The 22193-nt window shown below is 38.1% G+C and overlaps 1 protein-coding gene across 43 annotated transcripts in view; it reads right to left on the bottom strand.

Annotated features, from left to right (window-relative positions):
• Nucleotides 1-5447: 5447 nt before the first annotated feature.
• rims2a (regulating synaptic membrane exocytosis 2a) overlaps nucleotides 5448-22193 on the bottom strand; it is a 267753-nt gene continuing 251007 nt past the window's right edge. For 42 of the 43 annotated variants that reach the window (XM_088600907.1, XM_088600866.1, XM_088600868.1 and 39 more), the window contains 5 exons: nucleotides 11434-11575; nucleotides 10878-10990; nucleotides 9668-9769; nucleotides 8825-8964; nucleotides 5448-8432 (listed from right to left, as the gene is read on the bottom strand). In XM_088600907.1, coding sequence (XP_088457033.1) covers nucleotides 8217-8432; nucleotides 8825-8964; nucleotides 9668-9769; nucleotides 10878-10990; nucleotides 11434-11575 — 713 coding nt within the window. In that variant the 3' untranslated portion in view covers nucleotides 5448-8216. Of the gene's footprint in view, nucleotides 8433-8824; nucleotides 8965-9667; nucleotides 9770-10877; nucleotides 10991-11433; nucleotides 11576-17350; nucleotides 17840-22193 lie in introns of those variants that run through there. The other variant, XM_088600906.1, reaches the window with a different exon arrangement.

Here is a 22193-nt window from a genome sequence, read left to right as displayed (position 1 = left end):
CCAAGGTTTTTCAATTTTGATTGGAGCTCAAGTACAGAGCCATCTACAGACAGGGTTACAGGACTGGCTTTGCGAAGTTGATGGGGGGTACCAATAAGCATGACTTCAGTCTTGTCACAGTTAAGATGAAGGAAGTTTTGAGTCATCCAAATTTTTATGTCAGAGATGCAATTAGATAGAATAGAGACAGCCACATCAGTGTCGGGTTTGGTATGGATGTATATTTGAGTATCGTCAGCGTAAAAATGAAAGCTGAGGCCATGTGATCTTAAAAGCTGACCAAGTGGGAACATGTAAATGCTGAAGAGCAAGGGGCCCAGTATTGAGCCCTGAGGGACACCAGACTTGACAAGACCAATTTCAGACCTGTACCCATTGAGAGAGACAAAGTGACAGCGATCAGTGAGGTAAGACTTAAACCATTTGAGGGCAGTGTCAGAGACTCCAAACACAGTCTCGAGACGAGAAAGCAAGATGTTATGGTCAACAGTGTCAAAGGCAGCACTGAGATCAAGAAGGATGAGTATGGAAAGAGAACCAGAATCAGAAGCTATTAGGAGATCGTTGGTGACTTTGACTAGGGCGGTTTCTGTGCTGTGAAGTTGACGGAAGCCAGATTGGAGGGGTTCGAAAAGGTTGTTTGTCATGAGGTGGTTATGTAACTGAAGTGTGACAGCACGTTCTAGAATTTTAGAGAGAAAGGGTAAGTTGGAGATGGGGCGAAAGTTGTTAAGATTGTCGAGAGCCATGTTAGGCTTCTTTGGCACTGGGGTAATAGCAGCAGTTTTGAGGACCGTTGGTACAATGCCGGTGCTCAAGGATTCATGTATTATATTGAGGACAATGGGACAGAGAGAAGAGAAACAGGACTGGAATAAAGTGGTGGGAATGGGATCTAAAATAGATGTGGTGGGTTTCATGCGCGTAACTAGTTTGTTTAGGGATGCTGAGTCAAGAAGAGAGAAGCTGGAGAGACGGGAACCAGAGAAGTTGGATGAGGAGGGAGGAGGTGTGGAAATTATATCCGTAGTGGAGAGAATGTGATGCCGGATGTTGTCAATCTTAGAACTAAAGAAATCTAAGAATGTGTTGCAAAGTTGTGATGAGGCAGGTAATGTGGTGGGGCAGTTTGGCTTGAGCAGTCTGTTGATGGTGGAGAAAAGATGTCTGGGATTGTTTTGGTGATTTTCAATGATGTGAGAGAAGTAGGTGGATCTAGCAGACTCTATAGTAACCTTATAATCAGATAAGTAATCTCTCCAGGCCTGATAATGTACATTTAGGCCGGAAAGACGCCACCTACGCTCAAGTTTGCGAGAGGCTGCCTTCATGAAACGCAGATGGTCATTGTACCAGGGGGCAGGGCGAGAGAAGGAGATGGTTCGAGTTTTTAAAGGAGCAAAGGTGTCGAGGGTAGATAAAAGAGCATTGTCAAGTAACTGTATTTTGTCCTCTAGAGGGTCAGAGGAAGAGAAACAGGATAAGGAGGACAGAACAGAATTTGCAAACCTTGGGTGATCAATTGATCGCCAGTTGCGGAAATTTACAGAGCGTGAGGGGGAAGTGTTAGAAACAGGTAATTCCAGATTGAAGAGAATGGCTAAGTGGTCAGAGAGGCCTAGATCAAGGGGGGAGCAGTGGGAGACAAAGGAGTCATTTGCAATAATTAGATCTAAGGTGTGTCCTTTGTTATGTGTAGGGGTACAAACAAACTGAGCAAGGTCAAAGCATCCCAAAAGAGAAAGGAAGTCTTTAGCCAGACTGGAGGAAGTTGAATCAATGTGTATATTAAAGTCCCCTAGAATAAGGATCCTTTTAAATGTAAGGGATAAGAATGAGAGAAAATCAGCAAACTCACCTAAGAAGACTCCACTGGGTTTGGGTGGTCTGTAAACTGTGGCAATAATAGTAGATTGGGGGATAGAAACATTTAAAACAAGACACTCAAAAGAAGAGGGAGGAGGTATAGCTATAGGACTTAGACTGTAAAAAAGGTTGTAAATAACAATGATGCCCCCGCCTCTGCCTGAAAGACGCGGAAGGTCAAAGAAACCATATCCAGGAGGAACTAGTTGGTTGAACAGGAGTCCATCGTTTTGTTTGTGCCATGTTTCGGTTAAGCACAGAAGGTCCAGTTGTTTTTCTTTGATAATGTCACATAAAAGAAGAGCCTTGCTGTTAACGGAGCGGGTGTTGAGTAGCGCTGATCTGGCCAGTCTCGGGGATGCGGGGGGAAGCGGAGTGCGGTCCAGGTGCGGTAGTGAGAGGAGATTTTTTAGATCGGCGCCGGTACGTGATGGACTTACAGACGTGCGGCGAAAGGCAGGGATAGAGACTCCGCAGGCAGACGAACGTAGAGAACGGTGTCCTGTGCTGCGATGGATGTAGCGAGTCGGTCGTAAAATCCCAGTAAAACGGCAGTAATCGAATGTGTCTTTGACCAGGAAGTAGCTTTGTTTTAGTTGAAGTGCAGTGTACCTCAGAGACATGATTGATGAAACGAGACGGGAAGGAAATCCAGAGAAGGCGGTAGCAAGAGGTGAAAGTCTTCAGTTGAGTAAGTTCACAATGCAGTGGAAGTCGCACCCGTGAACTTGTAACGTGAAGCGGATGAAAATAGATAAACTAGAAATCAGTGCAATCGAGGAGAAAAAGGGAAAAAAAAACATAAATAAGTAGATAGAAATGAAAAACTGGTGAGAGGAGCGGCAGCCAAATGCGCCAGCGTTCCCTCTCGACCGGAACCGGAAGATGAACTTTTTCTCCTTCATAAACGTGTGTGCTAGAACTGATTCTTGATCATGACTGTACTTTTTAAGTATATTATACTTATATTAAAGTACATGCACAATATGTGTACATCACTCAACCTATACAGCTTCTGGAAGAAATTAATGTTTCTCAGATTATACCACATTTATAACAAATTAATAATTATGTAAGAAGAGTTAGTTATTACAGTGGGTTTGCCTTTTAAGACAAAACTAAGCTGGTACTTGCTGGGACTCATTGGCGAGATAACTGCCAGTTTTTTTAACCCACATTCAGTTTGGGGAATTTGTATACAAAATACAGCCAGTCCATGTTACTGTTTCCCAGCAGTTTTGAGGAACTTGCTGTATATAAAGATGTGTGATCTACAGCCTATTTATATTATTCTTTGCTTATCAGTGCTATTCTAATGCCTTGAGTACAAATGATAAACAAGAAGTTTCAATTTTCAGACACTGACGTCTTAATAAGGTCATTAACAACAATACATTTTGCAGTAATTTAAAATGAACAAAATGATGTAGTGTGGAAACAAGGTTGTTCTTATGACAGTCTGTATATAAAAGGTATATCCTGTATTTTAATCACTTACCTGGAAACTGGGTGCGTGACATTAATGCTTTACATCTGAAGCTCGGTATCTGCTTTGAAGTCCAAGCTGAAGTCTACTGTACATCTGCTTGTAGATTGGCTTGGATTTTGATAACAGAATGGAGCAAAGTTCTGCTTACTTATCTTGGTCAAAGCCTTTTTGGAATGTGGTAAAGTCATGTTTTGTGCACAGGTGCTGACTGATTTTTAATCTGATTAATCACTGATTAATCCACCCCCTGCTGCTCAATGGTATTTGTTTTTTCAAAAACACTTTAGATGTTTCTATTATAGTTTTGTAACAAGCAAGGTGAGAATTTCGTGAAACTTAAAAGTGACTATCGGTGTGACATGACACATGAAGAGATGTTAAATTAAACAAAAAAATGATCAGGATTGGCTACAGTTTGTAAACTTTCCTTTCAGCTTCTTCTCACATCCGTTTACTGTTGTGAGTGAGTCAAGGGAACAAGTAACAACAGAACTTCAAACCAAGGAAAACCAACTCAAGAAGCTCAGGGGAATCCAAGAGTGTAAGATTTGTGACTCACAGAACTTCGGGATGATATACAGTAGATATCTTACAATGAAATTAGGTATTTATGGGAAAGACCTTTGAAGAAAATATTTAAAAAACTAAAAAAATTAACTGGGACTTACTTAGAAAGCGTATAGAATTGAAAGCTATAGAAGGAAGCTTTGAATAGCTGTGCATTTGTAGCTTTGCTTTTGGTGGGAAGAGAGTATTTTCAGTTCTCACAATTTACAGAGGTGGATAAACTCTGGGATGGTGCTTTCCACCATTTCTTTCATCTTCTCATGTTGTTTACGATACACATGGGATCCCAAGGTCATTGAAACTCATCCTGGTTTCTGTTCCTTAATTGAAAACTTAATACAGCCAATGCCTTCACCATATTTATAATTCAATTCATTCAACATTTCTTTTTTGTTTTCAGCAAGTTTATTCTGTGAGCTTTAAATTAACAAATTCGGTTTGAAGACTAATTTGTAAATTTAAAGTGTAAGTGTCAAGTGTAAGAGGTAATAACTAAGGATCACCATTTCTGGATTTTACAGTGCTTTACAAAGCTAAGAACTTTGAAATGGAGAAACTGTATACTATTAAATGTTGTCCATCTAGGGAGGACATGATCAAAAACCTCTAAAAAGAGGAAGTTCATTTTATGCCTCAAATGGATCCCCAAAATCTACCCTTCAGAATATGCAGCATTGTTAATGTTAGGAGACTAATAAAGTCTGATTCTTTCTTATATTTCTGGAGGCAGGAGCATTAAGGATAATAGTGAGGTGGAGAATTTCTAGACAGCCGGTGAATAGAAATAGTATACACTGTACATTAAGTAAAGCAAGATGTGTACTTTAAGGATCAGGTAATGCAACGCCACAAGCAGAAACATCTCTAAAAGAGTGATTCTCAAGAGATACTGTCACTCCCCAATGTTACAAATTGAAGAGGCTTTTCTTAGCCTTCCTTTTTTTGTAAAAAATAATTTCCGGACAGACTCACCTGAATAATTACATTGGCCTTTTACTATGTAAACATGTGGGTATCTCCTTTTGTGAATTTTTCAAAACCTTGAAAAATACGAAAGAGTGGTGAAAAATAAATGTGTTTTTGATTGCTGAATGTGACAATTTCAACATAAAGATGGTTTTAGCTGCTGGCTAGGAAAAACAAGAGCATAAGAGACCTGCTAACACCAGAGAACCAACATTCAAATCCAAATTTGTTAACTGTGCAATGATTTTAAGATGGAGATCAAGATTCACTTAGTTGGGTGGCAATCTTAGACAAAGGAGTAACAGAAGCATGACAGTGCAAACAGCCAAATAATTCACTTCTTAAAATGGTTTCAGTGAATGAGTAGAACCTAATGGCAAATGGACAGCTGTCGAGTACAAGAAACTTGGAAAGGTGTTCGCTGGTCTCTTCGATCTCTCCGCATTGGAAACACATTCACAACTTAAATATGTAAAACAAAAGTAAAATCCAAAATAAAGTCCTTTTAACTGAAAGAGCTAGCCGAAAAAAGCAAACAAAATCAAACACCATTCCAAACTTATGTAAAGATTTGTTTTTATTATCAGTGTTAAATACCATTACCAGAATTACTTTTTAATGTTTTTTATGCTGTTTTTTTGTATTTATGTTAAAGTCACATGAAGGCCTGAAGTGCCCCATTTCCAAATATAGCTTTTCCTCGGTTATTTTGTACTATGTACAAGACAGCTGTGCTCACTGGAGCTGTGACATTTACATGACTAAATCATAGCGTTGAGGACATTATGTGAAAAATAAAAAAAAATACATCAAGTTTTTAAATAAATACTGCATAATGATAAGTATGTACAAATCTTCCATACTCTGCATTTCTTCATACTGTATGCATATGAAAATCATATCCATATATACTTATATATATATGACTGAAAAATATGCACAAGTGTTGGTAAAATAACTTGTACCTCACAGTAGTAGTTCAGATAATTTAAAAAATAACTAAGGGTTAATGCTATAGTATTTATTTTGTCTTGGTTTGCTGGTACTTTACTGTCTGTGTAACTTCTATTTTTATTTTTAATTTGAAAAATAATGCTCAGAAATCTCAACCATACTTTACCAATATATAGCCTTGGGATGAACACATTAAACCAGAAAAAAGGCATTCCAAAATGTAGATAATGTGTGTCTTTATCTTCAAAAGACTCTTTTGTTTTCAGAACAGCAGTGTTGCTTATTTAAATTTGAACATGGGACATTTCACTTGAAACACATATAGTTACCGTAACAAAAATGATTGCATATGGTAATGTCAGAAGGAAACCTTTTTAAAAAGAAGAATACCTTGTTTCATCTTTAAAAACCTTTTCAACCTTTAGACTTAACTCTAAACTAAACTACTTCCCATTTGTGCAAAGCACATAATCTCTCAGTATTTGGTAGTTGGTCTTGGCATGTAAATAAACTAACAAAAATATAGTAAATGATGTTTATTTTCTGAAAACAAGAAAGAACTAAAAATTCATATAGCGTGGCAACTTTCCATTCCTACATACTGTGTGATTCATTCACTGAGTCACAAATAGTGCCTGTAAAATTGAACTGTACAGCAAAAGATTGTTACAGATGTAACCTTTGCTGTTGCTTTCAAGAGTAGACTACTTTTTACAGTGCGAGTTTATGGGCTGCTTTTTTTGCTTGTTTCACTTTTCTTTGTAACAATAGTAAAATAAAATATACTTGCAACCTTAAATATTTTGCTATTCAACCTCCTTTATATATAAAATGTTTTTTTTTAATTTTCTTTCAGAAATAAAACATGACGCTGGGAGGTGGAATGTTTCATCAAACGTTTTAACAGTGGCCGTCAAAGCCCAGTCTCTAATTTGCTGTAGAATTCAATTTAAGGTGAGGGAGAAAAGTAACTTAGTTTACATGCACTGTACAAGAAACTGCAAAAATTCCAAATATCTTCTTTATCAAAACATGCTGAGTTACTATAAGGTGTGCCCAAGCCATGTTGCAAAAACCCTTTTCAACATGCTTGTTAAACAAATAAAATAAAAAAATAGAGATAAACAATACAGAATTGTAGAATAATCTACAGCTCTGTAAACATGGGGCATAAGAGGAGAATTAGACAAAGGTAGCAATGAAGAGTACTATGGTCACCCTAGGAAGAGGGATAAAGAGAAAAAGTGTACAATTTGCACATAATGTTCATCTTTATAAGGCTTGCGCCTTTACAATGAAATAAATACTTTACATTTATTTTAATCTTCTCTTTGTCACATAAACAGGTCTTGTTAATTTAATATTTTCTAGAAAGTATTCTTCCTAGCTTTTCTTAAATGAATGTCCGTAAAAATACAGACTAATGTATGGTCTAAAGGATGATAAACATGGAGTCTTTTTTTAATCACACTGTTGCATTCACTCCCCTTGAAAACCATGCACTAGTGAAATTTATTTTTTAAAAATAATATAAATTGTTGAAAATGGCTGATCCGTTTGTTTTTTTCTTTTCTTTTTTTGCAAGTTGCAGCCTCAAGAAAATAATTTTAAGAGTTTTTTTTTGTAAGTTCTGCTAAACTTGTGTCCATGCAAAAAAAATCTTTTTTTTTCTTTTAAATTTCATACAATATATCAACAGAGAAATTAATATGCTAGATCATAAAAGTTCATTTCATTGTGGGTTCTGGTGTAAATATATTCTGGAGCATGGGGTGTAGCCACATCTGTATTGCCATTTTTTTTTTCTGAAAATTGTCTTTCGAGATCCGCTGTAATTCTGAGCATATCCTGGAGTTATCGGTGGGTTGGGCTGGAGGTTTATCTGGTGTCGTTCTTTCTTCATGAATGCACAGACGTCCCTTAGTCTCCTTTAACTGTCCTCAAGTCTCCACGTCTGCAGCTGGGTTCGTTGGAGTGGCGTAGCCAAGCTTCCGGTTAAGGAGGATTGTGACCCAGAAGGGCACAAGAACAACAACAACGCAAAAATCATGACATGGGTTTAAAAAAGGGGCTTCTGTTGAATTCATCAATTGATTCTCATTTCTTTTTTCCATGGCTTCAAAGTGGATGAAAACCTAGAGTCACTGAATTCCACGTGCTGACGTTCTTTACAGCTTCCACCTGTTTCTCCCCAGAGGGCTTCTGTGCGCACAATGTGTGCAACATTCGTTGAAAACACAGGACCACTTTTGCATCCCTAGAAACGGGCTCAGAAGACACAACATTAAGCATGCAGTGTAACCAGGGCACGTGACCTGTTAAGACTGTTAACTTGAACGCTGGTTGCTACAACAATGCTATTTTCCTTGCACTGCTATGAACGAGCATAAGGTCCGGAGGAACTGTCAAGCGATGACTGGGAAGCTCTTCTAGTCAAAGGTGCCAAGGTTGGGTCCACCAATGAGGAAGGGGGAAAGAGCTTGAACCAGCCAATCACCATGTTGGACAAGTCGAGCTCGTCTAAAAGTATCTGAGCAGCTCCCATAAAGGATTTATGATCCATGCGTCCATAGTCACCCCACACAATAATCTACAAAAAAAAAGGCAGAAAAAAGAAGATGTGTGTTTATCGTGTTAAACGTCTTATACACACGGTTATCAAGATGAGACTATGTCATCACTGGAAGAAACACCTTAAATACTGTGAACAAACTAAAACTGCTAACCAAAATGCATCTTGGCACATTGCTACCCTGGTTTATTCGGGCTTACTCATACTTTATTTAATTTAGTTGTAAAGCTGATAAAGCAAACAGCAGTCTACCCAAAGTGTCATGTTTATGTGCTTATGTTAAGTGTCAGACTATAGTTTTGTACCTCAATTTATGCCACGCATTGTTTTAGGTGATTGGTTTTGAACCCATCAAGAGTCGTTAATTTACTTTTCAAGTATGTATAAGTGACTTTAGCTCTGTAACGTACCTGGAGAACTTTTCCTGTTGGACTTTCTTCAAACGAGAGTTGCTGCTGGTAAAGGGGGTCCAACGTTTTTCTTGCTACTTTTGTTTTCTTTTTGGCTATGCAGACTCCATTGTCCAACAGGTATACCTTAACATAGGGTGCTTTCAAGAGAGAAAGTACATTTACTAGACATAAGCTTCCTAATGGACGGTAGAAACTTGTTTTTTATTATAATGAAAAGGCTTCAATAAAATAAAGGCTGCAGCATCAGTATGTAAACCGGAAGCATTTGAAGGAGTAAGGAGGTCAATATGGCCAACACAATCCACCACTGCACTTCAGAGATAGGCCGATATAAAATATGCATAAACCACCTTGTTCTTTTGTTTCAATTCTTGTATTTTTTTGCATTTACTGGTACTTCTGCCGTTTGTTTTGTTTCAGGAAGTTGCTACTGAAGAACCAAGAGATATACAGTTACAGAAAAAAAGCCAACCATTAACCTGAAGCTACCTATCCTTCCTGAGGATCCTGGAAGCTCAGGGTTGGAGGCAGGACTGACAGAGGTCCCTTCCCATCCAACCAAGCCCAATGCAGGGTAACAGGGAAAGGGACAGTCTGGAACAGCCAATCAATCTTAGAGTGTGTCTTAGGGAGGGGCAGGGAAACCAACAGGGAGACCCGTCAAGGCTAGATTCTAATTAATCTATTTATCCAGATATAATTCCAATTTGGCACCCACTATATCCCATGGAAAAGCAGTTCTTGAGGATTGTTTATTTTGGCTTTAGTGGTTCAAGACTCGCAAACCTTTCTTTCCAGTTTTTTAAGTGATGTTACTGTACATGCAACTCAGATCCTCACCTGGCAGTGCCTTAGAGCCTGGTTTTCCCACAAGGCCACGAGCTCGGATTACTTCAACTTCTAGCTGACCTTTCTTGTCCATCATTCCAATCTGGATGTCACCTAAAACCATACAAAAAGTGTATTGACTAACTCTTGGAGCTAATAAAGAAGTGCTCATGGTCTACACTACTCCATTTCCTTATCGATAACACAGATGAATGTGAATGTCTCAGTAAAGACACAGATAGGGTCAAAGTGCATTCTCACTCAGAAGAGATGATATTCTTATAAAAGTATCTGAGTGCACAACATTATTAAGATTCTATAAAATTACTAATCTATGACATTACATATAAATAGCATCATCACTTGTATACAAAAAAATACAAAAGATGAATATGCGTACCAATTTAAAAAATATATATTTTTACATATAGTATAATATTTGAACAACAGATGTACACAAATATAAAATTTTGCCTGGGTGTTTGACTTGGTACTTTTCAATGTCTATATTTTGGTTAGTTTACTGATTTTAACCTGTTTATTATTCAACACGAGTGTTCCAAAGTTTTATTTATTTATTTTAAACTTTTTTAACATAACCACACAGCATTAAAACTTGCAAATTAAATATGCTTCAGACAATGTGAGTCCTCAATAAATATTCAGTAGGCTAAATGGCATTTTTTCATTATGACTAAATTAAGTGATTTTAGGCTGCTTTAATTTGAAGATTTGCACACACAAACAAATAGCCAATTAACATATATTAATCACTTCAAATGAAGATGTTTCCCAACCTTCAGTCTGGTTCAGAGGCAATTAAAAGGTGTTAAAAGTTGAATACATAAAATTATGTTTAAAAGCTAAGCATTTTGCTACAGCATTTTTTATAAGCAGCACAAAATTCAAATATAAAAAAGTACTGAACCATACTTGAGGTTAAACTGTGTTGAGTTTTACTTAAGCCTATGTTTGCCAGAGAATTACTAAGCTAAAACAAGAATGGAAATAGAGTTGAGTTGCATTTTGGTTTCTTAAAAAACTGTGCAAATTGCTTCCCAAGTGCATATGTAGGATCCCTCAAAACATATGACTTTCAGGACTGCCTCTGTCTATGTGAACCTAAATGAAACCCCACAAACCTACAAAGACCAGTTTCATTATCTATATTATATATGTCAATTACTGGAAAGTAAGAATAAAGACAACAAGCACTGCTCACCCATAGATGGAGTGGCCAACGTCTGTCGGCCAACGAGCTGAGCAGGGCCCAGGCCATCGAGAAAGTCACTGAACTGACTATCTGACGCAAGTCGCACCCCTGGGAAAATGAGACTGGGGGGGGAGAAAACAGTTGCAATTAACACCTCTATTACCTGATACCCATATTCACCAAAGCCCAGCTACTACGAAGTTCTCAGCGGCAACACAGATTTAGGCTAAATTCATAGGGGCACTTTCTCCAAAGAAGGGTTGTGCTTATGATATTTTGAAAATGTGTAGATCGTAACTGTGAGACACAATAGCCGGACTCAAAAGCTTGTGGAATAGTTGCTTTTCATCTTGCTTTTTTCCTGGATAATTTCCTGTTCTGTTTGTTTGTCTGGCCTACCAATGTTTTTTGTGGAGAAGCTTTTGGCTGAAGTTAAGAATCATACTGAAGAATATATAGTGTATGTATAATTTAAAAGTTTTGTTGTGGGCACAGCTGGAGACCTTGCAGGACTAAAGTCGGCGACGTGACGGCGTTTTTAAGCATCCGGGAGAGCCTCGCTTACTTTCCCTCTGAGCTGTAGCTGTTCATGCTGCCGTCGGTCGATTCCCGGCTGGCTTGCCGAGTCATCCGGCTCCTCATCTCCACTGCAAGGCCCGTCTCTGTACTCCTCTGAATGGTGCTGCGCAGCTTCTTCCCCCCTGCTTCTGTTGGACAAACAAAGAGCAAGAGAAATATGAATCCGACCTTGTTCACCCAGTTGTCTTCCACCTCTCCCGTCTGGATCTGCCTCTTTGTTCCAAAGAATGCTGGGGAAAAACAAAACAAAAACAACCACCACACCGAAAACAGCAAGAAATCACTCTTTGGTTTCCTTTCCATTGCTCTGGGCCCGATTAAAACAGTGGTTCCCAGCCCTGGTCCTGGTGACCTACACACCTGTTGGTTTGTTCCAGCCACGCCTTCAGTTCCCTTTGTTCCACTCAAACCCTTCACTGGCTTAATAATAAGATTAAACATGTTAGAGCTTTATCCACTGTATTGCATTAGTGGAAATAAATCCCAAAGTTGTGATGACAAAAAAAAATGCAAATATTAAACTGAAATAGATTTTTAGATCAAGTAAGGCTTCAATTATCTAATTAAGGTGGGAAGGAACGAAAACCAGCAGGTGTGAGGTTCACCAGGACCAGGATTGGGGATCAGTGTGTTAAAACAAGCTGTATAGTCCTTTCCCTCTTCCTTACAAATCATTGGCATTTCTGAGATGATTACATTCAGCCAAGCTCTGCAATTACATCCTGCTTCTGAAGAAAGAACAATTTAATATAAAATCGAAAATATACAGTCAGAATAAATACAAGCAAAACATTAAATGTTAAGCTCTGAGTAACTAGCAAAAAAAAGTACAAATGGAGAATGCAAATAATTATTCCTTAAAATGCCATCCACTGTATTTCTTGCTGTATTTGTACTGTTACAGTATTTATTGTTACATACAGTACATTTATTGTTACATCCATCATGATGTAATCAAATGAAAACTACTCACAAAAAAGTTTTAATTTTAAGGGACTGACAGCCCAAAAAGAACTGTAATTAGCATACACATGGCAAAAATGATCAATTTTTTATTAACATTAATAGATAGACTAGCCTTAGCGTTCAAAGGCAGCCCTGCACCTTTTTAGTTCAGACTCGATATCAATATTCCAGCAAAAGAATATTGTTTTGAATGAAAAAGATCATCGTGTTCAGAGTTATGATACCTCGGTGGCCCCAGAAATATGGAGCTGTCAGGGGGTGGACTGTACAGTGGTTTTATTTTTTCATCCAGTCAGACCATTGAAAATGCTCTAGTACCCATCTGGTGACGTAAAGTGACTGCTGACGTCTTCTACTGAACCTGCTTGTGATCCAGATACAAGCAATGCGACAGGCCCGGGCTAAAGACACAAGCACGGGCACAAACTTGTCGAGCTATTTCTAACGTCAGCATGGCACTGGAAATGAAGCAGTGATCTGGAATGAGTAATAATCCTTGCAGGATGAATACAGTACATGGAATACACTTGACAGGGGTAAACCAATTCATGTTTTTTTGTCTCTGCATAAATGGAGACTTCCCACACAGAACTCTGCAAGCACTGGACTTTATGCTACAGCTGAGCAGCTGTAACATCCAAAGAAATAACTAAAGGACAAAATAAATGAAAGTCAGGTTTGCTAGAAAACAATGAAAAAATGCCAGTTTTCTTCCATAGTTGCATCCCATTACCTGACCACTTTGCGTTCTACATCAAAAAGACTTCCTGAAATATGTCTATCTAATATTTAAGTTTATGCAGAAGGTATTATTTTAATAATGGAGCTCTTACTGAAAATATTGTAAAGAAAAAAAAATATACTATTTCTATGAGCAGCATTTACAGAAGGAAAGTAATGCATTAATGCCCTACGTGACCCGCCTTGAGAATTATACCTGAAAAGCATGGAAGAAATTAAGTGTTGTACGAATAGTCTTTATTTGCAAAATACACTGAGAATGAAGCATTTAGTTAGCCCTGGTGCAGCCAAAGAGCCCTGTATTGTCCCTGTTCAATACATGTAACTAAAATAAGTTAATTTAAGAAACAATCCTCCAGATGCAGGCAGCGAAGGTTTAACAAAGAAAAAGTGGTTGTCATTTTTTCCTGACACGCTTTGAAGCTTATACTTCCACACTTTGCTGTACCTAATCGAGCACAATTGAAACATGAACTAGCTCATTTGCAGGACGAGGATTTATGGAAGTGCAATCTCAAATTTTCAACTTTAAATCTGTAAAAATCTATGGATAGAATTTACATTTGACAGTTAATTTATTCAAAAAAATAAACTTTTTGAATTACAGCTTATATCGTTGCGGGTTTAAGACCGTACTTTAATCAATGTGTATTAATCATCTGGATTTTAGTTATTCATGTCCTAAAATTACTTTCTTTTCACTAAATTGAATAAAATGTACTTTAAGGTACATTTGTGTACCTTAATGGGCTTTGTGTAAATGCTGGTTTTGTTTGAACCATCTACTGTACATTCCTGTATACTCTTCAAAATTAACATTTATTCAGAACATGTCAAAATACCTATTCTCACATCATTATCTAATGCCACTGACTGTTCATAGCACCACTACTCGTTGTTGGAAGAACAGAAAACGATCTAAATTAGTGAAATAATCTCAGTAATGAAATCTATCACCTAAAAATACAACTTGACTGATGAAACTCAACTATGCTTGGACTTAAAATCATCACTGAACTGTCAATGAGCCACTTTCTGAAAACTGAGTTGTAACACCTTCACAGAAATTATATTTAAATTAATGTTTCATTAAGCAAAGCGTATTTTTTCAATTACCTTAACTTCTTCTTTTCTCAACCCCGCTCCCCCCTTTACAATGGATTCTATATTAAAAAAACAATCAGGTTTCTAAATTCAAATACAATAGAAATCACACCTAAATATTTTCTTGTATAAATCAAGGACAATAAATACATTTCAACACAAAGAGTTTATGTTAATTAATTAACACAACTGAGGTGTACCGTATTCCTGGCTTTTTATGAAGTACATTCCAGTCGTTAGCGTGATATTTGTAAATTAATTTGCAACGTGTTTTTATATAAGTTCAGAATATTACTTTACAGCTAACTCAAGATTAGCAATAAAAATGGTTTAGAATTACAAGTGCTTTCAAAGATGAGCCATTTGCAAGGACAATCATTTTAAATTCGAGCTTCTATTGAACTGTTTCTTGTCCTTGCAGTCATTTGCTTGGGGATGGAGAAAATTTAAAAGATCTGTGACGAATAAATTACGCATTTACTTTTAGAGCTGCTAGTTTAGAATTCAAGTCATTTCATGTTCAAGTGGAGTTTTTCTTCCAGACGAAAATGCTTGTCCATGGAGCTGGCATTTAGGAGCGTTAAGATAAAAATGACGGTCACTGAAATGTATCTAAACTTTGATATACTGTACTAGAATCTTCTTTACTGGGGTGGCACAGTGGTGCATGTCACGCCCGACATCCGTCCCTAGAGGGCGCTCCACTTCTCCCATTATTGTTCGTGTGATTAAGCTCTCCAGGTGTACCCTTTTAGTGTTATTATTTAAAGACCAGCTCCTCCAGTCCTCGGGGCTCATCATTAGGGTAAGATGTCGCGAGGCCCGCCTAGCACCAGGAAACCCTACGTCCGTCTCCTGAGGGCATAGGCCTCATCCCCGACACCTCCCGCTTCCTGAGCCCGGGGTCTGGAGGATCTCGCCCCGTCACCCTTGGACCTCCATGTTTCGTTTGTCCGTGTGCTCCCCCCCTCCCGGGGATTTTAACTTTGTCGCATCCCAGGATGGATTTCTAGTTGATGGACTCTCGGACTGTGCTTTGACCTGCCCTTGGACCTGTTTGGATTTGGATGCCGTTTTGTCTTCCCCATACACTGTCTCACGGACTGTCACTATTATTTTGGGCACTATTAAACCCCTGTGTGTTCCTTTTTACCACGCCTCCTGTTTTCTCCAGCTCTTACCGCATCGCATAGGGTCTTCTACAAGATCGAACACGGATTTCAGTGACAGTGACAGTGCAGTGGTTAGCATAGCTGCCTCACAGCGCTTGGGTCCTGAGTTCAATTTCTGGGATGAAATGTGGGTGGAGTTTGTACCGTATGCTCTCCCAGTGCTCTCATGGGTTTCCTTTCAAATTGGTGTGCGTGTCTGTGTGTGTCCTGTGATGGACTGACGCCCTGTCCAGGGTGTATCGTTGTGCCTCTTGCTTGCTGAGATAGACTCTGGCTCCCCCTCAGCCAATAAACCCTGCATTTGGTGATACATGGACAGATGGGAGGACTTTACTGATTCTGTTTTTAAATAGATTATATACTAGAGTTCAGAAATGAAACTGAAAACCAAAATAATTAATGCCATACTAGGGTTTGAGAATTAATTCTCAGACCTTTTAAACTGTTGATATCTATGAGCTGATACAGTATGTATTCTCATTATTTGCAGTTGCTTTCACAACAAGAGCAGAGGTCAAAGGTTGTGTTCATGAGTTGGTGTTTGTTTGTGACACCAAATTTTTATTAGCTTCTTGTTTTGTCACAAGTTAGTTGATTGTGTTTATGTTTGTGTTCAAAATGGTAGTATTTTCATTTTGTATCTACAACATGAAAAACTGGAACAATTTCTTTATATCGGATATATTACTTGGACGTAAGCCTGTTTTCATAGAATTGATAGCAAGGTTCATAGACCAAAAAAACAGTGACTTTAACCAAGTATTCTGTAGTGTGGATAAACTTGCACACAAAGGTGTCATTGATTGTTATTGAAGAGAGTCTTATAGTCTTAGAGCGGATTTGTAAAGGCTCAGTATTAGACACACTTTCTCTTAATTAAGATCTGCCCTACCACTCTTCAAATACACACTCATACTGCATCTATACTAAATTTCAGAGTATACAGAGTATTTTAGAGTATAAGAACACATCAGCTACAGCCAGTCAAGCTTGTCTGAGGAGCTGAGTATCAGACACAGGCACGGAGAAAAAAAGGTAGACAGCAAAGCAAAGTTTCATCTTGCTTACTCTTCTCCAATTGAATAAGTCAGGGTGGCCAAGACTCTGCCACATAAAAGCCATAAAGCCCTGTGCTTTCTGATTAAAATTACTTTTGCAGAATGGTTATAGGCAATCAAGGAATGTCGAGTTGCTCAAACAGTGCAAGCAAAGCAATTCTTGCCGATTTTCTTATTGCTTCCCAAGGCAGACGGTAATGAAAAAACTAAAAGGTCTTTTGCTGCATAATTAATGAACTGCTGAGGCTCCGACGTTAATCAGATCATTTGGGAATTCACAGTACAGAGCCCCTTAAGATCTTGGGTAGCGGACCAAGTAAAGTAAATGTTGTAATGAATTTCATACGCTTCCTGAGTCTCAGGTAAGATACTGGCATATTGCACTAGTAGTGGAGGACTTTTTATGCAAACCATCTCTATTTCTGAACTTTGCCAAAAGATTATTCAATTTATTATTAAATTACTATTTTCATTTTTAATTCCACTTATTAAGAGGCCTAAATAAAAATGACAAATGTCCTGAAGTCAACTATATTTAAATATGCATTATACAGCATACCTTAAAGTATTTTAGTTGACCCGGCCTTTGGTTAATAAATTTACACAGTGAGTATTACACTAATAAAAATACATTAAGCATTCTGACTGACACACATTTCCATACATGGATTCACTGAAAACATGATGCTGGACACAGATCACCTCAAATACTCATTGGGTATTTGTGAATTTTATCTGCTCTCTTACTTAGGATTAACGCAGACATAATTTGCAATGAATATCTCTCTGCAGCTCCCTTGCAAAGCAGTAAGCGACTGCTTTTCAAACACTGGAGCTCTTTCTGTAGGCAAAACCGTCTTACCTCCGTCATCCTCGTCAAAGGAGTTCATGCAAGGAAAATAGACGGCCAGTGCCTCAAACGACGCCGAGAGGCTCATCCGGCTCTGAGAGCGCTGCATGCGCATGCTGGGGTTGGCAGCGCTGGCATCGTGTCCCTGCCTGCCCATTTCGACCGGCCTTCCTTTCGCTCTCAAAACAATGCGGGGCGTTGTTGCAGCTCGCAGGCGTGGCGGTGGGGGAGTTTTTCCAGGGATGCTCAGCTGAGACTCAGTGGCAGCACGCTGCGAAGGTGCGACTGGGCTTTAAATGGTCGGCGTCACAGTTAAGAGCCCACACAGTAGACGCTGCATGTCTTCTGTCCAAATTGTGTGGAAATCAACATCTATAACAAATTATTATCACAAATCCAAACCTATTTCTATCTGAAAGAAGAGCAATGCTTGGATGTCTTGTCAAGGCAGCTAGTCTTTGCTGGTTCTGGCACTCAGCTCTTTCTCTCTGTACCTTCCTCTTTGCTTCAGCAAGGGGGGGGTAGACATGCTGACTGGACTATTGCTTCTTCTGTGTCAGCCAATGAGACGGCGCTCTGCAGGCAAGCACACAGAATCATTCTCCAGAACACAGAGCTCTGCTCACAGATACCTCTTTATTCTTCCACTGCTACGCTGCCTGAGCTATCTCTCTTGCAAGACTCAAATGACAGCAGCTACATCGCAGGGCGCAATTAGGAGTGTTGACAGCTTCCTGCATCCCCTCACTAATGATTGATCAGCAACAGGCAGCCCAACAGTCACTCACTGTTATCGTGTTCACAGAACCCATTTTTTTTTCTTCATTTCAGCATCTTTGAGTAAAGTTGTTTCCCTTCTTGCCATTTCGTTTACAGCTGCTCTCCATAAACTCACTGATAAATAGAAGCTTAGAGATGTGGAAAGGGTTGCAGCATTTACTCAGATTTCTTTCTTTGAGGGAGCAAAATACTTTCATAGAATTTTTCATTTTCACTGAACTCACTTATGGCAATGAGATTATTGTGGTACAAAATGTACACTACAGGACACGTTTGAAAAAAAAAATCAGTTGTGAACTATAAAAATACTTTCGAATAAAAAGAAATTTAATCTACAAAAATACCAAAAAAACATCTTAGAAAGTTGTGCCTGCAAAAGTAAGTATTAATAATAGTTCCATTCAAGCATTTTCTGAGTGCTATAAGCAATACAGGGCCACAGGGGAGCTGAAGCCTATCCCTTTGCACTGTGGGAGGAAACCAGAGCACCCAGAGGAAACTCATGTGAACACAGAGAGAACAAACTCCAAGCAGATTGCACCCCAGGTCCAGAACTGAACCCAGTGCCCTAATACTGAGAGGCAGCAAGGCTCACCACTTAACCACTGTGCTGCCCCTAGTCCTAGTTTGTACAACAACTTCTGTACAAACTGTCTTTTATCCTACTGTTCAACGCCACGGTACATTTATTTTGAGAAATTGCAGCCTTATTATAGCAAAAGGTGGAGTTTTTTTCTTGGTTATTTTTCAACACCTGGAACATTCTGCATGTTTTTCATTGTAAACAAAAGGTGAAACGGAACTTAGGTTTAGTTTCTATGGCAACAAACAGCTGTTTGTCTTCGAGAAAAAACATCAGCTGTACATGAAACCATTACCTTGGTGTGCCTGTGACACATTCAGGGTATTTCTATGAAATACACAAACAAATAACTTTGGCTAAAACAATCAGCTTTAGCAAAACATACTGAAGATTAGGCTCTTATGCTCTTAGCTCTATTCATAAGCAAGGGTTGGACAAATTCAGCACATATTTCTCAATGAAAAGAAACAGAATACAAAATGTTCTGATTTGGCAGGTTTGTTACAAACCTCCATTCAGTTTAGAAAAATAGCAGTATCATTGAATGAAATGGCCAACTATTCTATGTGTTAAAAATGTGTTAAAATTTGCTAGAATGTGATGTTCTACAGTTTTTTCACAGAAGGAATGTCGCCAATTTTCACAACAATTTATAAAGCTTGACACCTTCATCAATAATGGCTTTAGACTGAAAAAAAAAATCCTTCACCTTTCCAATTCTTTTTAAATGAGAACTACAGGGAAAAATTATTCGTTATCCTTCTGTGAACAAAGTTTATTCCTGGTGACATTTTCCCCCACAGGCTAACCGAGTTGCTAAACTTTATAAAGCAAGCATGACCTTAATAAAACCAAATTCACTTCCTCCCTTTGAGGCATGTATACAGTGCAGACTTAGAGAGCCAACAGTACAATGCGTGCAAATGATATCTGTATATGACGTTTACCAGTAGGCTAATTACATGAATTATATGAGGACCAAAAACAAGATAGGAAATTGAAAGCAGAGATTAAAAACACAATGGACATTATTTTGTGCTTTCTACTGTAAACATTATGCACACAGCAGATCAGATAAGTAAATGTTCACATTGGAGTAAAAGTAGAACCCAGTTTTTAAATGCAGCATTATATGTGCTTTACTCAATAAGAAAAACACAGAATTACTTCTAATAAGAATATTGTTAAAAATATATTCTCAGTTGTAGATGGTTCTAAAGACAGAGGAGACTTGTCTCATTTGAAGTCCCAATTTTAATACCTCTAGGGAGAAGGAAGTAGCGAGCTTTGAAAATTAAGTTTAAAGAGAGCTGGGTTCATAAGTATTCTAAAAGGGACCCCCCTCTGTTTACCTCCATTGCCACAGAGACATACTGTATTAGAGCCGAGGAAACCAGGCATGAGCAGAACATACTTTTTCAATGTGATTTTCCACTACACCCAGAACTATGCTAAACAGACGTATCATTGGATACTTATCAAACAAATCACACAGCCATGGATAGTGAGTTTAGACAACCCTAGAATCATCTAATTTCAAAGAAGTAAAATAAAAATTATGATTAAATATTTTATGTAATTTGGAGATATATAATATTTCTTGTCCACAGACAATGTGAAGCTTGCTTACAGGAAGGACGATAAATCATAGTGATTAAATGCTAGTCGAAACAAGAAAAACAAGTAATTACCAGCTACACAGGGTGTTAATTTTATACTTAAGAATTCAGTTTTCACCCCTACTCCTTTTCTTCACAAGAAGTAAAGAATTACTACATGCCACAACAGCACTGAACGAGCTTTACTTCTTATTTACCAATTGTGATTCTAGTGTTCGGCTAGTGCCTCTCTTTTTTAATGCACAATGACGCTCTTACACAACAAAATCCTAAATTGCTCCGCATGCAACAATGCTTTGACATCAGTATTAAAACACAGAATATATGACTAACCTTAATACACAGTTGTTAAGTATGTAATATACAGTATATACTGTCAAAACTGAGTGTGGGAAATATGTACTGTGGTAACATTTAGTTGTTGGAATATCATGCTTTCAGGTAAGAAATGGCAAATATTCAAGCTCTTATATTCCATGGGATTTTACTGGATGCATGACTCCCGTTCATATTAAATCAAACAGGGCACACATCTGGTGAAGTCACATGAAATAAATACATTTTGAAGTATAAACGTATAAACAAAACAGAAACACCCCCGAAATCTGTTTAAAACAAAAGACAATGTGAAAAACAGCAATGGTAATGTCCCAGGTGATATTATGGTGATCCCTAACATATACAGGTCTGAATGCAACAATCCAGACCTAGAAAGAGAGGAAATGTTTGCCTCCATTCATCAGAGAAATTCTTCCAGCAGGGGCCTGGTGCTTGTCAAATCTACTGAAGTAGTGCAAGGTAGCAAAGGTTCCAGAAAATACTTGAACTCACCTCTTTTTTAACCTTAAATGCACACTCAAGGGGAACATATCTTAACAGTAATTTACAAGCAGCCACTGCAATTTGTTTTGGAGCTTCGCATGTTCCTCATACAAGGACAACTAAAAATACAATTAGACCAAAACAACCTCCAGAAACCAAACATTCAGCTAAGAGAGAAGTAGTCAGGAGCTACTCTACAGAAATGTTTTCCTGCTTCATCTGTTAATCTTTTGTTTTAGTACCAGAATATAGTGTATAAGTTCTTCCTTAGGCAATTCTCTCAATTCACAAACTGATAATTAGAAGCAACTTCAGTTAACCCATATGTAATACAAGAAAAACTACAGTACATCTATTATTGTTGTTTGTTCCTGTTATATAAAATAGTATATTCCCAAATGGACTAGATATTCTAATGCTCTTCTCTTTTTTCTTCTCCTCCTTCTTATGTTCTTAGTGTGATAATGAGCATTTTCTGCCAAATATACGAGTGACATTACACAAAACAGCTACTTGCTTGTATTGTCCCCTCCACAGATCTTGAGACAGCGAAGTCATAACTATTATATTGCTCTCCTTTCCAATGTTAGTCTTAGAATGATGAAAATCATAATGAATAAGTCATCATCACCACTTTTGTAGAATGAAGGAGCAATATTACATACAGCAGCCATCTTTTAAAAGCTTATAACCGGCACTGATTAAGGTCCATCGTACATAATGCCACAAGCAGTTAATCTTAAGAATGACATTTTTAGTAGAAATGTACTGTAGGTTCAGTGTGATGAGAAAGCAGACTTGTATGTTTGGGAAACTGAGGGAGTGGGTAAATGCACTCAATTTAGTAAGCAACAGTTCATTCAATGTAAGTGATGAGAGCAGTCCCCAGTGTGACAGAATGGATGCACTGGCTATTGCCAGTGAGAAGAAGAAAGGCGCACACATGATGCTATGAGACAGACACTGAAAGTGTAACTGCATTCTAAGGATTCCACTAAGCACAAATGTAAACTATTCATCATGTCCCAGTGCAAAGTGTATGAGTAGGTAG

The sequence above is a fragment of the Lepisosteus platostomus genome, chromosome 12, assembly GCF_059453375.1.
Source record: "Lepisosteus platostomus isolate fLepPlt1 chromosome 12, fLepPlt1.hap1, whole genome shotgun sequence".
NCBI lineage: Eukaryota > Metazoa > Chordata > Actinopteri > Semionotiformes > Lepisosteidae > Lepisosteus > Lepisosteus platostomus.
Note: the sequence above shows the minus strand (reverse complement) of the source record. Positions and strands in the feature narration are given on the sequence as shown.